Consider the following 12,386-nt stretch of genomic DNA (forward strand, 5'->3'; position numbering starts at 1 on the left):
GCAATGTTAACAAAGCTCAGTACTCAGCTGTTATAAAATGTGTTACTGTTAAACTGAATCTGTTATTTAGGTTCAAAATTTTGTAGGAAAAAGGGTCTTTTGTCAATAATGTAGTGGTGTATGAAGCACAGTTCACAAAGAAGTCACTTTTAAACCAAGCAAATTTCTGTTTTTCAATGCAACAAATCCACACTGGTAAGCAGGATTTGGACTTTGATGTGCGGTCACATTTACCATTGTTTGACAAATTTTCATATGATAAATCAAGTCATTTCTATAGGAATAAATAGGATCAGAAACTTTTTGGCGTAAGATTTCTTCACACAGATTCCGCAATGGTTTCAAACAGGCCATGTTAATTCGCTGCACTCACTATCTGTGTGGGCAACTTTTTCGCCCTCATGTGAAACTCCCAATCACATAGATTCTCAATGAAATTACAGGACTTTGCCCCCAATATCACAGAACAATGCATAAAATGTGGCCACACCTTTAGTCAGGTAGCTAGTTATAAACAAATGGAAAAATAATAACTGTTTTCAAACAGGTTTCCTCAATAGAATACAAGAGTCCCGTTTACATTTTAAAAATGTAACTAGCTAAAAGAGAAAACTGACTGTAAAAGTAGACATTTTATGCTAATACCCACTATAATGGCCCTTGTTGCAGTACTGAGAATGTGACGTACTGGTGTTTCATTGTAACTAGTGTTTGGACACATTTAGAATTGCAACAAAATTGAAATCGAGCTTACATAGCTTGAGACGTATGTGTCCAAACATCTGTTGTCTTTAACAGCTCTAGGCACATTTATAACTTTATGTGTTTCTAAAATGATCCCAGGCACCCAGTGAATACGAAGCCAATCCTGAGCTGCTGATATACAGAATCACCCACCTCACCCGTGGTCAGCAGTATCTGATCTGGGCGGCCGCCGTCACCACTGCTGGTCGAGGAAACATCAGCGAGAAGGTGACTGTGGAGCCTGCTGGGAAAGGTAAGTCCACCTAGAGTTTAATGGGAAAATAAATGTTATTCATAGCCAAATGCCCCTTTTCCAGTCAGCTCTGTACCTAAACATATGCACTAAATTAGACAATATCTGATCTCAAAACAGACAGTTTGACGGTTTCCGTGCAGAAATTGATGTTTGAGGTTTCCTGTCTGTAATTTAATTTTATTTACTTAGCAATTATGTAGAATTGTGCAATTGCCTGATAAGGCAGATGACCTGAGTGAGAACTGGGTGTTACAGGTCATTCTCTGTCACTGATGCTCTCTTCTCTTCCTTTTCTTTGATTTTCTCCTGATGGATAGAGGTAAAGCCTATCATTTATTACGTGGAGAGGAGTAAAAGCAAGTAAATGAGAAAGAGATGGCAGACAATGACCTGGCCAATATGCCAGACAATGAAGGGGGCAGTTCAATCAATATTTCTTGGGCCAGAAAACCAGGGAGAGAATCTACGAATGTGTGTGTGTTCTTATTTAACAACTAATTCACAGCTAGTTTAAAAGCAAGAGTCCCTTGATGGACAATTTTTTTAATGGATGTATGATACGATTTCCACTGTGGTCACAAAAACATTATTTGAATACACTAAATGTTCATTATGTAACAAGCAGACTTTTAACTAGAAAATATATAAAATATACTTTTAATGGCCGAGTTTGCACAGAATCTGTATTTGTATTTCAAACTGAGGTGCAATGCCATGGAATGGGAGTCAAAAGACTGAGTTTTTTAAAAGTTGAACTTGAGTATCATGTTTTTAGAATGCAGTGTCTTCCATGAGACTCTGCAAAAGAATTGAACGGAATAGTCAAAGATGTCCATCTGGGTCGGCTTGATAGCCTCGTGACATACAGTGGTGTTGAGTTTTGGGCATCCCAAGTTTGAGTCCCAGCTTAGGGACCTTTCCCGACCCCCTCTCCACCCCCCTCGCTCTCCCACTTTGCTTTCTGTCTGTATACACTCTTAAAAATAAAGGTGCTTCATGATGCCATAGAAGAACCTTTTTTGTCTAAATGGTTCCATAAAGAACCTTTAACATCTGAAGAACCTTTGTGTTTCACAAAAGGTTATTTGTGGCGAAAGAACATTGAATGGTTCTTTGTGGAACCAAAAATGGTTATTCCATGGCATCGCTGTAAAGAACCTTAGAGTGTACTGCCATATCACAATGAAGGCAAAAATAATTCAAAATTAATATATGACTTTTTGTTTGTCCTACTCAGCTCCTGCTAAAATCCTGTCTTTCGGAGGAACGGTGACCACTCCGTGGATGAAGGAAGTCCGGCTGCCGTGCAGCTCAGTGGGAGAGCCAACACCAACCATCAAATGGACCAAAGACAGGTGATCAGCTTTCATCACTTTCCTGAGAACACTTTGATTTTTCCAATTGGCCTTTAAAATAAAGACACTTTCAGGTTTAGATTTGCAAACCCAAAAACCTCCTTTTAGTCTTCTGACTCTTCTCATTCATTCACCTCTAATTTATTTAAAGATGAGAAGGTCAATATGATTGTGATTTGATCCTTACAGTGAGGACACCGCCATCCCAGTCACTCAAGATGGTCACCGTAATATTCTTTCAAATGGTACCCTGGTGCTGCGCTCTGTAAAAGCTGAAGATTCTGGGTACTATACCTGCACAGCCACCAACACGCTGGGGTTTGACACAATCATCGTAAACCTGCTGGTACAAGGTAAGTAAGCACATACTTCCACGCTGTCTTGTAAAACATTCCTGGGACAACATGAGCAGGTCAGATTTTAAGGTTTGAGTTTAGGGTTAAGGTACTGTCACAAGAAATTTGGCAAAAAAATTGGGCAAGAAAGGTCCACTGTCAATAGCAGTGCATGAAACTCAGAAGTCACTTTTCAATCTGGCAAATTTGAGTCACCAACTTGAACCTGCTGCAAAATCTGTGTAGGTAAATCTTTTAATTGCAAACCAAATTATCAATTTCACAGATTCCTATCAATTTCTACCGCAAAAATTTGCAAAACAATAAATGTGACCACACCTATAGGGCGGATGTAGACAGAATTATATGTCTTGTTTCAGGACAAGTAAAAGTTGATTCACGTTGAAACGCATCCTTGCAAAACCATGGTCTCTAAAATGTGAAATATTGACTTCTGGCATTTAAATGTTAAAAGGAAGATTTCCAATCAATCTGTGTGTTTCCTGTGTTATAGTGCCTCCAGATCAACCACGTTTGACAGTTTCCACCACATCCACTTCTTCAATCACTCTGGCTTGGATCCCTGGAGACAACGGAGGAAGTTCTATCAGAGGTACAAGCACCTGTTCTGTCTCTTTCTGGTCGCCTCATGGTTTTTATATTGCAGGCTCCTCAAAAAAAGTAGAGGTCTCTTTCTTTATCTTTCTCCCTTTTTCATTTCTTTTCTCAAAGGTTTGCTTCTTTAGTTTTTGCAGACTCTCTTTTTTCTGTCTGTCTGTCTGTCTGTCTTTTTCTGTCACTGTGTCACGTTACTGTCAAATTGCTTGCATCTCACAGTAAATTATGTATAAAAAAAATGAAATGTCAGTGGTGTTTGTGTGTGGAAAGGTAGGAGGAGAATAAGGAGCATAGAAGGCTGTTAGTGGGTAAATCCTTTTGATGTGGCACCCTTTATTTTGCCATCTGCCAAAGCCAAAGTGAGACACCAAATCCGGGCCGCTCCTAATGATGGGCGACACCATATTGTGCATCTATTTGCATAACTGTGCAGTCAGCATTTCTCTCTCTCTCTGGGTTACTAATGGAGGTTTACGGCAATCTGATCAGCCCTTCATCTGAGATTGTTACTTTGCGATTAGTCTGTAAGGTCAATGCGCCATCTAGTGGTGATGTTGGGAAATCTATATTAGAGTGTTCTGAGTTAGGTTTGCAGTGCCAGCACCATGTGTTTGATTCCTAGGAACTGCATGAACTTATAATATAATTAATAATATCATATCAATAATATAATTTTGCATATGTGTGTGTGTCCAGGTTTTGTGCTGCAGTATTCAGTAGACAACACTGAGGAGTGGAAGGACGTCTTTATTAGCTCCAGCGAACGCTCTTTCAAGTTGGACAACCTCCGCTGTGGTACCTGGTACAAAGTCAAACTTGCAGCAAAAAACAGTGTGGGAGCCGGTCGCATCAGCGAGATCATTGAGGCCAAGACTCATGGCAGAGGTGAGTGGTTATACACCATATTATACACTTGTTCTAGCTGGTTAACTTCACTGAAGCTCACTTGGTGAGGTTCTTGCACCAAAAATAGTATTAATTTAGCTCCTTATGACTATTTTCCTCCATCTCACCAACCATCAGAATTCAATATTCTCACTTTTCTACTTTATATACTAACGATTGAACTACCGTTCAAAATTTGGGGGTCAGTTCCATTAATATATTTTGTAAAAGATTATTTATTGTCACTATACAAAGTACTACAAAAAAAAAAAATCTTTTCTCGTTTTGCAGAACCACAGTTCAATAAGGACCAGCCCCTCTTTACTCACATCAACTCCACCCACGCCCGCCTCAACCTGCAGGGCTGGACGAGTGGCGGCTGCCCCATTACTGCTGTCCTACTAGAGTTCCGCCCCAAAGGCACCTGGGCCTGGCAGAGCGTGCGCACCAATGCCTCAGCTGACATCTTCCTCGCTGAGCTGCGTGAGGCCACTTGGTACGAGCTAAAAATGAAGGCGTGCAACAGTGCCGGGTGCGGAAACCAGAGCTCCCAGTTTGCCACGCTGGACTATGACGGCAGTAAGTTTACAGGAGTTTCATTTCCCCGTAATTCTGCCACCATTAATCAAATCAAGTCACTCAATTGTCATTCAATACTTGTACGGATGTACAAATATATTTCCTCCAAGGCCAGGGCATGTAAGACAGGACGACACAAAAGAACATGTACAATTAGCAGCTAAATCAATTAATTAAGCTGTTTTTAGGCCTGAATTTTAGAGATAAGAGGCCTTGACGTGAGCTTTATCTCGATCTCTGTACTTATCTCTATTTCCTTTCCTCCGCAGGCACTATTCCGCCTATTAAGTCAGCACGAGGGGAAGGGGATGATGTTAAAAAGCTTTTCTCTATCGGCTGCCCTGTCATCCTGGTCACGTTGGGCATGGCACTACTCTTCATTATCCGCAAGAAACGCAAAGAAAAGAGACTCAAGAGACTTAGAGGTGAGAGAGAAATAGGCAGTAAAAGTAAAGAAAGAAATTGGTTTGAATAGAATATAATATTTATAGTTTCTGCTTTTCTATTTAATATTTTGAGAATAATTTTACAAGAGAATTTTTTTAATAAATATTTCTGATTTCCATCTGTAGATGCTAAGAGCTTGGCTGAGATGCTTATCAGGTAAGGATATATTTAGAAGTCTGTGTACAGATTAAACTCCAAAATTCAACTCAAACATTAAACTCAAAATGAATTCCTTACATAATTTTTGTTTAGAAATGGCAGTGGCAATACTTTTTTTCCCCTCTGTGTTTGTGTGTCTGTCTGCGGTTGTTTTGTACCTGGAGCAGTAAGAACAATCGAAGTTTTGACACTCCTGTGAAAGGCCCACCTCAGGGACCCCGACTGCACATAGATATCCCCCGCGTGCAACTACTCATCGAGGATAAAGAGGGAATCAAACAGATAGGTCAGTGTATGTTTGTTTGCATGTATGCATATCATATGCTACCGCAATAAACTAAAAAGTAAGTAAAACTAAATTTTTTCCTCAAGGCATGTGTATTTTTCTTTGTTGTGTGCGATAGGTGAAGACAAGGCCACCATACCTGTGACGGACACTGAGTTCAGCCAATCAGTGAACCCTCAGAGCTTCTGTACGGGTGTGTCTGTCCATCACCCCGCCCTCATCCAGAACACGGGACCTTTGATTGACATGTCAGACATCAGGCCGGGCACCAGTATGTCACAGCTCACCCACTTATTCCATAACAGATGGAAGATAGCACAAGCAGTGAATGTTTTATAAACTCTCATTTTACCTTTCTCAGATCCAGTATCAAGGAAGAGTGTGAAGTCTGCACACAGCACGAGGAACCGCTATTCCAGCCAGTGGACTCTGACTAAATGCCAAGCGTCCACACCTGCTCGTACACTCACCTCAGACTGGCGAACAGTGGGCTCCCAGCATGGCATTACGGTCACAGAGAGTGACAGTTACAGCGCCAGCCTGTCCCAGGACACAGGTCCACACACTCACAAACACATTTCAGATTTTAGGAATATTTATGGTCTCTTTAACTAGACCTGGTCTTATTAGGTGCTTTCACACCTAAGGAACCTTTTCAGAGTTCCTAGAACTATTGGCGTAAGTTCCTGCTTTTTGGCGTGTTCGATCCGCTGGAACTAGGAACATATTTAGTTCTAGGAACTCAATTTGGGGAAACTAAATTAGCTCCTAACGCATACAAAACACTGGCTACCAGCTTTTTAAAAAAGCCATGTACAAATATTTACTCCACGAACATGGAAAACAGCGATAACGTGTTCTTTTCTCAGCCTTGATGATATGTAACACTGCAAGTTGTCATAGGTGATTTAGTCAGATTTTTATGGTCTTTTAATCATGTAAATTGAGCGTTTCCATTCCATTTCGATTATCACAAAACCAACAAAAACCGCTCAGATCACGGAATCCTCCATTTACAGATTGTTGTCGTCTGTAAATGCCGCAAAATAAAGACATCGTTGTCGGCCGCTTCAAATTTCCTGCTGCCAGTGCGAATGCAACCGGCCCGAGGGGGAAATTGGTTCTCTAGGAACCACCATTCTGGCTAGTTCCTAGAACTGAGTTCTTAGAACTCTGCGGTGTGAAAGTGCCTATTTTGACCAAAAACTGACCACTTTGACAGAAAGGGGCAACATACAACGTTTTAAGGTATGTTCACACTCATTCTGTCCTCTCCTGTCTTCAGATAAGGGACGAAACAGTATGGTGTCCACTGAGAGTGCGTCTTCCACGTACGAGGAGCTGGCCCGAGCGTACGAACACGCTAAGCTGGAGGAGCACCTGCAGCACGCCAAGTTCGAGATCACCGAGTGCTTCATCTCTGACAGCTCCTCTGATCAGATGACCACCGGCACCAACGATAACGCGGACAGCATGACCTCTATGAGCACACCATCCGAACCGGGCATCTGTCGCTTTACTGCCTCCCCACCCAAACCGCAGGACTATGACCGCGGCAAAAACGTGGCAGTGCCCATTCCCCACCGCGCCAACAAGAGTGAGTAAACAACACATTTATTTGATTTAAGGGGGTGATCTTAACCATTTAGTACTGTAGCTATGAAGCTGGAGCTATAATTTTAAAAGCAACATTGTTTTACTGACACTTGCCTCTATCCTGCAGGTGAGTACTGTAACCTCCCCCTCTACATGAAGACGGACCCTTTCTTTCGGAAACAGGCGGAGCTGCATGACCCCTGCCCTGTGGTCCCGCCCCGCGAGGCCTCAATCCGGAGCCTTGCCGCCCGGGCCTACCACACACAGGGCCGCCACATGACATTAGACCCCTCCAAGCAGCAGGCCCTGACACTGGGCCACGGTGGCCTGAGCAGCCTGACCAGCTCAGGGGCCTCTGGTACGTCGGGCCCAGCTTCAAGTGGGGCTGCTGGGAGCTCCAGCATCAGCTCAGGCACGGCCACCCTGCCCCAGAGGACTCTCACCATGCCCAGCACCTCCTCCACCTCCTCGGCCCCAAGTGGGGCAGTCGCCGCTGGAGCAGGAGCCAGCGCGAGCTCCACGGGAGGCAGCGGCCCGACGCCCGGCAGTTCCAAGGTCGGGGGATCCAGAGACTCTCTGCTAGAGAGCAGCTCGTCCGGCCTGGGCAGACTGCAAAAGCAGAATGCTGGGGCGTACTCCAAATCCTACACTCTTGTGTAGCTCACACACACACACACATATACACATACAGTACGTTCATACACACCTGGAGTCTGGGCAGGGGCGGAAACGAACAAAGGCGGGACAGGGGTCTCTCTCTTTTCCTCTCTGTTACCTATTTTTGCTTTCCTTTTTTTATTCTTCTGCTCAAGCTTTTTTATCTGGCCTTCTCCAGGATTAAATATGCCAAACCCCAGGATCCTTTCCCTAATTTTGCCTTTTTTATTTTGTCTTACGTTTTGTCCTTCTCTCTCGCTTTCTTCCCCTCTCTCCTTTTTCTTCTCTCTGTCAAAGACACCTTGGACCTTATGCACGAAATGCTTTCCATGTGCACTTGTTCATTTGATTTGATTGATTTGACTTCAGAAAATAGGAAAAAAGCAGTTTTAAGAGATATATTGTTTCACATTAACCTGTCTAGATGTTTTTAGGCTGTCAAAAGTGTCTCTTTTTATGTCTCTCATACTGCAACGCATTGCCTCGGAAAGCTTATGCATAAAAGAATCCACCACGTTGTCCACCTTCCGCCCCTCCTGATCCACAATGGTCTGGAAAAACAGCTCGAAGACGAATGTCTCGACCGCCTGAATCGAGTCTTTGGGATTTTTTCATGCAATTGATGACACAGTATAGAGTGTTATTGACTATTTTGTAAACAAACAAGAAAAAAAAACGCGAAAAAAAAAATGTCTGGAGCCATTTTCACTGCGGATGTATGGTTACTGTACTTTTATTTTTTTGTTCCGTTTTCTATTTTTGAAATTTTGAACTTTAGCACTAAGGAGGGCCGGGTGGATCCACTGAGCTTTCTAAAGCTTGTGTACGTGTGGTGTGTGTGTGTGTGTGCATGTGTATGTATATGTGTAAATATATATGTATACATGTGGCCAGCACACACCTTTAAAGGACCTCTCAACCAGGCGCTTGGTCTCTTGGCATCGGATCGGCTTGGAGACGCCAAGTGCCGTCCACTGAGCTACAAGGTCTAGAGTCCATCTGAAAAGGGGGGACAAGTTGGAGAGAGTATGTAAAGGGTAGACGCATCTCCCTTCTGATCTCTCTCGACTCCCTTCAATATGAAAGAAAGGCTCTTGTTTTGCTGTTTGTTCGTTCGTTCGTTCGTTCGTTCGATTGTTTGTGTTTGATGCCATATAATTATCACCCCTCCTTCCCCACCCAGACCTCCCCCCAAAATGTTACCACTTCCTCTGTCTCACTGTGAACGCCTAACAGCCTCTCCTGGATGGACCGAGCGCAGGCAGAAAGGCGGGAAGAGGGCAGAGAGGTAGGGAGGAAGTAGAGGCAGACGGGCCCGTGAACAGAGAGGGAGAGATATCTGCCGTCGCTGTGTAGCTTTTCTGCGTTTGTTCATTGTTTCTCTTTATTCTTTGCTTTCCTTCCCCACACAAAGACTCTAACGGTCGTTCCTATTCGAAGGTCTTAGAGACTCTAGCTTTAGGTAGCGCAGGGGTGGATAAAGGAGGGAATGAGTGAAATGTAGGAGGGGAAGGTTTCATTCAACCCCTAAATGGATCGAAATGCCTCTCAACCCTCCTTCGTTCACTCAGTTTCCAAAGCAAAGCCCCATCACAGAGAAACTTCCAAAAATCGACAAACTCTCCCAATGATTTCAATGGAAAAAAGTACTACATCAGGGCTCCTGCAATACAAAAGAAAAAAAAAAAGAAAAATATATTGCAATGTTTGTTGTCAAAATATATACATATATATTTCTATCTAAAGATATAGTAAATATATACGTGGTGAGAGCAGAGATTTAATGCCATATCTAATTGAAAAAGAAAAATTTTATTTTAAAAAAAGATTTGAAGACAATCGCTCAGTGGGAGGTGCAGCAGTAAGCGAGAGGAGGTGTCGATCACGAAACGCTGAGATAAACGGGTAACATAACTAAGAGAGATTGAAAAAGAACGGCAGAGGGTGTGTTTCGACATGCCGCAGTTGGGAATTCTGGGAAAATACCTTTGAGGTTCCCAAACTAACTTCCTGTCATCGTTATAATCAGCCGGGCTGCATAGTGCAACACGCCTGTATGGTATGAAGGAGATATTTATGGACATTTCTGAACACACTCTCTACAGTTGCTTGGAAACAATGGAAATTTGCCACTGCAACTCCAGCTCGTAGATGGACATGTGTGAGCACCATCTGAATTTCATGCACCATCTCTACTGCCCAATGAGTAGTTTAAAATACCCACAGTGCTTTGAGAGCTTTCCATCAGGTCCTTAAAAAGACAGTTCACCCAAAAATAAAAATTTGGTCATTATTTACCTACCCTCATATGCTGTTCCAAATCTGTACAACTTTATTTCATCTGTGGAACACAAATGGTGAAACCATTTCATACAATGAAAGCAGAGGTGTCGCAATGCACTGGTCAAATATTAATATGGTAATACTGGACATAATATCATTAATAATTCAGCACCAGTAATAGCTGGTTCATACTCCAACATAGTAGGTGGCGATAATGCAGCTTAATGCTGGTTTCCACCCATCATAAAATGGAAAAAAGATGATTATGCAGTGTGAAATTTTAATTTTTGAGTGAACTATTCCTTTAAGGTGAGATTGCTCCTGTGATATTAAAAATTCAAGCTTTCAGCACGTCTGATAGTTTAGATCTTATATATCAGAGGAAAGCTTGTTACATTTATGTACTGCATATTTATTGGTGAGTTAGAACACACAACCCCCTGCAGACTTCAGCACAGGAAATAGCACGCATTTATTGTTTGTACAACAGGATTCAGTTTTATGCAGCCGCCTGAGCATATCTCATATTAGGAAGACTTGACGCAACAAATCCTAAAGTACAGAGTAGGGACGTGTCGTGTTGGGTTTAAAATTGAGCTGATTGAACTATAGTATATCTGTTTGTGGCATATGAAAAAAAAAAAATCTGTTTGACTTACCAGGAGATGTTTTATTGGTGGCTTGATAAATTAGGATTGTGTTACAGTGTACCCAAAGTTGTGTAAGATAAATAAATTTGATCACCCAGATCTAACCCAAACTTAAGATAGAGTTGCGAAGAATGTGGACTTGTTTTAAAAACAGTGAAAGAAGTATGTGTTCCTCTTATTGCTGCTCAAATGCCCACTGACTGGGTTAAGTCTGTCTGATGGCAGACATGCCCAGTGCATTTTGCCATGAACATGTCTCATTAGGATTAGACCGATATCTATATCAGTATTCATGCCTGTTCAGGTGAAACATCTTGTGAAAATATTCCCTTGACCACCCGAGAAAGCCCCCACGTCCCATGTTTTTCATATTTAAAAGACAGTTGCTGACTTAAAATGCATTTGATTTTTTCTTTTCTTTTCTCGGTTACATTATTTATAAAAATAGATGTATCCAACTTGTTCTATGTTTGGTTCTATGATGATTTATGTTGAAAAGAAAATGCAGTGTTGCGCAACGGGGCAGGCCTGTTTAGCCAGTTGAATCAGGGACCCCCAAGCTCCAACCAATCACAGGAGAAGCTGTGTGGATATTGGGCGGAGTCAGGAATAGAACTCTATCCCCACACACCTGTTTCCCCACCCGAATGATCCGATTAGCTCCTTTTCCTCAACCAATAAAAATTCCTGCTATACCCAAGACCCCCCTGTCAGCATAATTTCTAATCTACAAATAAAGACTCTTGTATATATGAAACTGTTTTGTATAAATAATTACTATTTTCGACATCTCCATTAGCAACCAGGGCACAATTATAAGTCTGGTTAAAGGTATAACTTTAAATGTGAGGGGATTAAAAAGACAAAAAAGGATAAAATCTAACAAAAAATACTTTACACCTTGAGTTTTGAATGGGGCACATAAACCCAGACCAGATGTCTGGCGTTTGATTTATTTTCTCCTTTTTATAATTTGTCTTATATTTTTATTCATTTATGTTGTTGGTTGTTTTGTTTGTTTTTACTTTTGTTTTGTTTTGTTTCTACCTTTTGGTTAACTTGACGAAAAATGGCATTGCATGCTCTGAATATTTTGCTGGTTATTAAAAGAAAAAGGAAAAGGAGACAAATAACTAAAAGGGAAAAAAGTTTAAAAATGCGGAGGGGATTCCTAAACTTTTATGGAAAAGTTGCTTCAATTTGCAATTGCTTGTGTTTAAATATACAGTTTTTTTTTCTATGAAAACAAAACAAAAACATAAAAAGAGTACTCCAACACCTTGTGCAATAAAGCTATCTTTCTATGAATGGTGCCTTGTCCCTTGTGTGATTTTTTTATATGTACAGTAAATATCTATCTACCCTGCTGAAAAAAAAAAACAGCCTAGGCTGTTTTTTTTTTTCCTTTTTTTCAGCAGGGTATCTATCTATCTATCTATCTATCTATCTATCTATCTATCTATCTATCTATCTATCTATCTACATTTTACATTTAGAACACAGCTTGAAAACAAGTAATATTTAGAGCTAAACTAA

General features: G+C 41.5%; 1 protein-coding gene across 4 annotated transcripts in view; it reads left to right on the top strand.

Moving 5' to 3' along the window:
- The window catches only part of dscaml1 (Down syndrome cell adhesion molecule like 1), a 125,805-nt gene extending 113,647 nt beyond the window's left edge, over positions 1 to 12,158 (top strand). Inside the window, exons 19-32 of one of the 4 annotated variants that reach the window (XM_073817522.1) lie at positions 844 to 997; positions 2,238 to 2,355; positions 2,545 to 2,708; positions 3,205 to 3,303; positions 4,005 to 4,193; positions 4,485 to 4,772; positions 5,042 to 5,197; positions 5,345 to 5,375; positions 5,546 to 5,664; positions 5,783 to 5,935; positions 6,026 to 6,220; positions 6,950 to 7,261; positions 7,388 to 7,639; positions 7,673 to 12,158. In XM_073817522.1, the coding sequence (XP_073673623.1) occupies positions 844 to 997; positions 2,238 to 2,355; positions 2,545 to 2,708; positions 3,205 to 3,303; positions 4,005 to 4,193; positions 4,485 to 4,772; positions 5,042 to 5,197; positions 5,345 to 5,375; positions 5,546 to 5,664; positions 5,783 to 5,935; positions 6,026 to 6,220; positions 6,950 to 7,261; positions 7,388 to 7,639; positions 7,673 to 7,920 (2,478 nt within the window). In that variant the 3' untranslated portion in view covers positions 7,921 to 12,158. Of the gene's footprint in view, positions 1 to 843; positions 998 to 2,237; positions 2,356 to 2,544; positions 2,709 to 3,204; positions 3,304 to 4,004; positions 4,194 to 4,484; positions 4,773 to 5,041; positions 5,198 to 5,344; positions 5,376 to 5,542; positions 5,665 to 5,782; positions 5,936 to 6,025; positions 6,221 to 6,949; positions 7,262 to 7,387 lie in introns of all 4 variants that reach the window. The other 3 variants (XM_073817524.1, XM_073817521.1, XM_073817523.1) reach the window with 3 other exon arrangements.
- The last annotated feature ends 228 nt before the right edge of the window (positions 12,159 to 12,386 follow it).

The sequence above is a fragment of the Garra rufa genome, chromosome 14, assembly GCF_049309525.1.
Source record: "Garra rufa chromosome 14, GarRuf1.0, whole genome shotgun sequence".
In the NCBI taxonomy this organism is placed as follows: domain Eukaryota; kingdom Metazoa; phylum Chordata; class Actinopteri; order Cypriniformes; family Cyprinidae; genus Garra; species Garra rufa.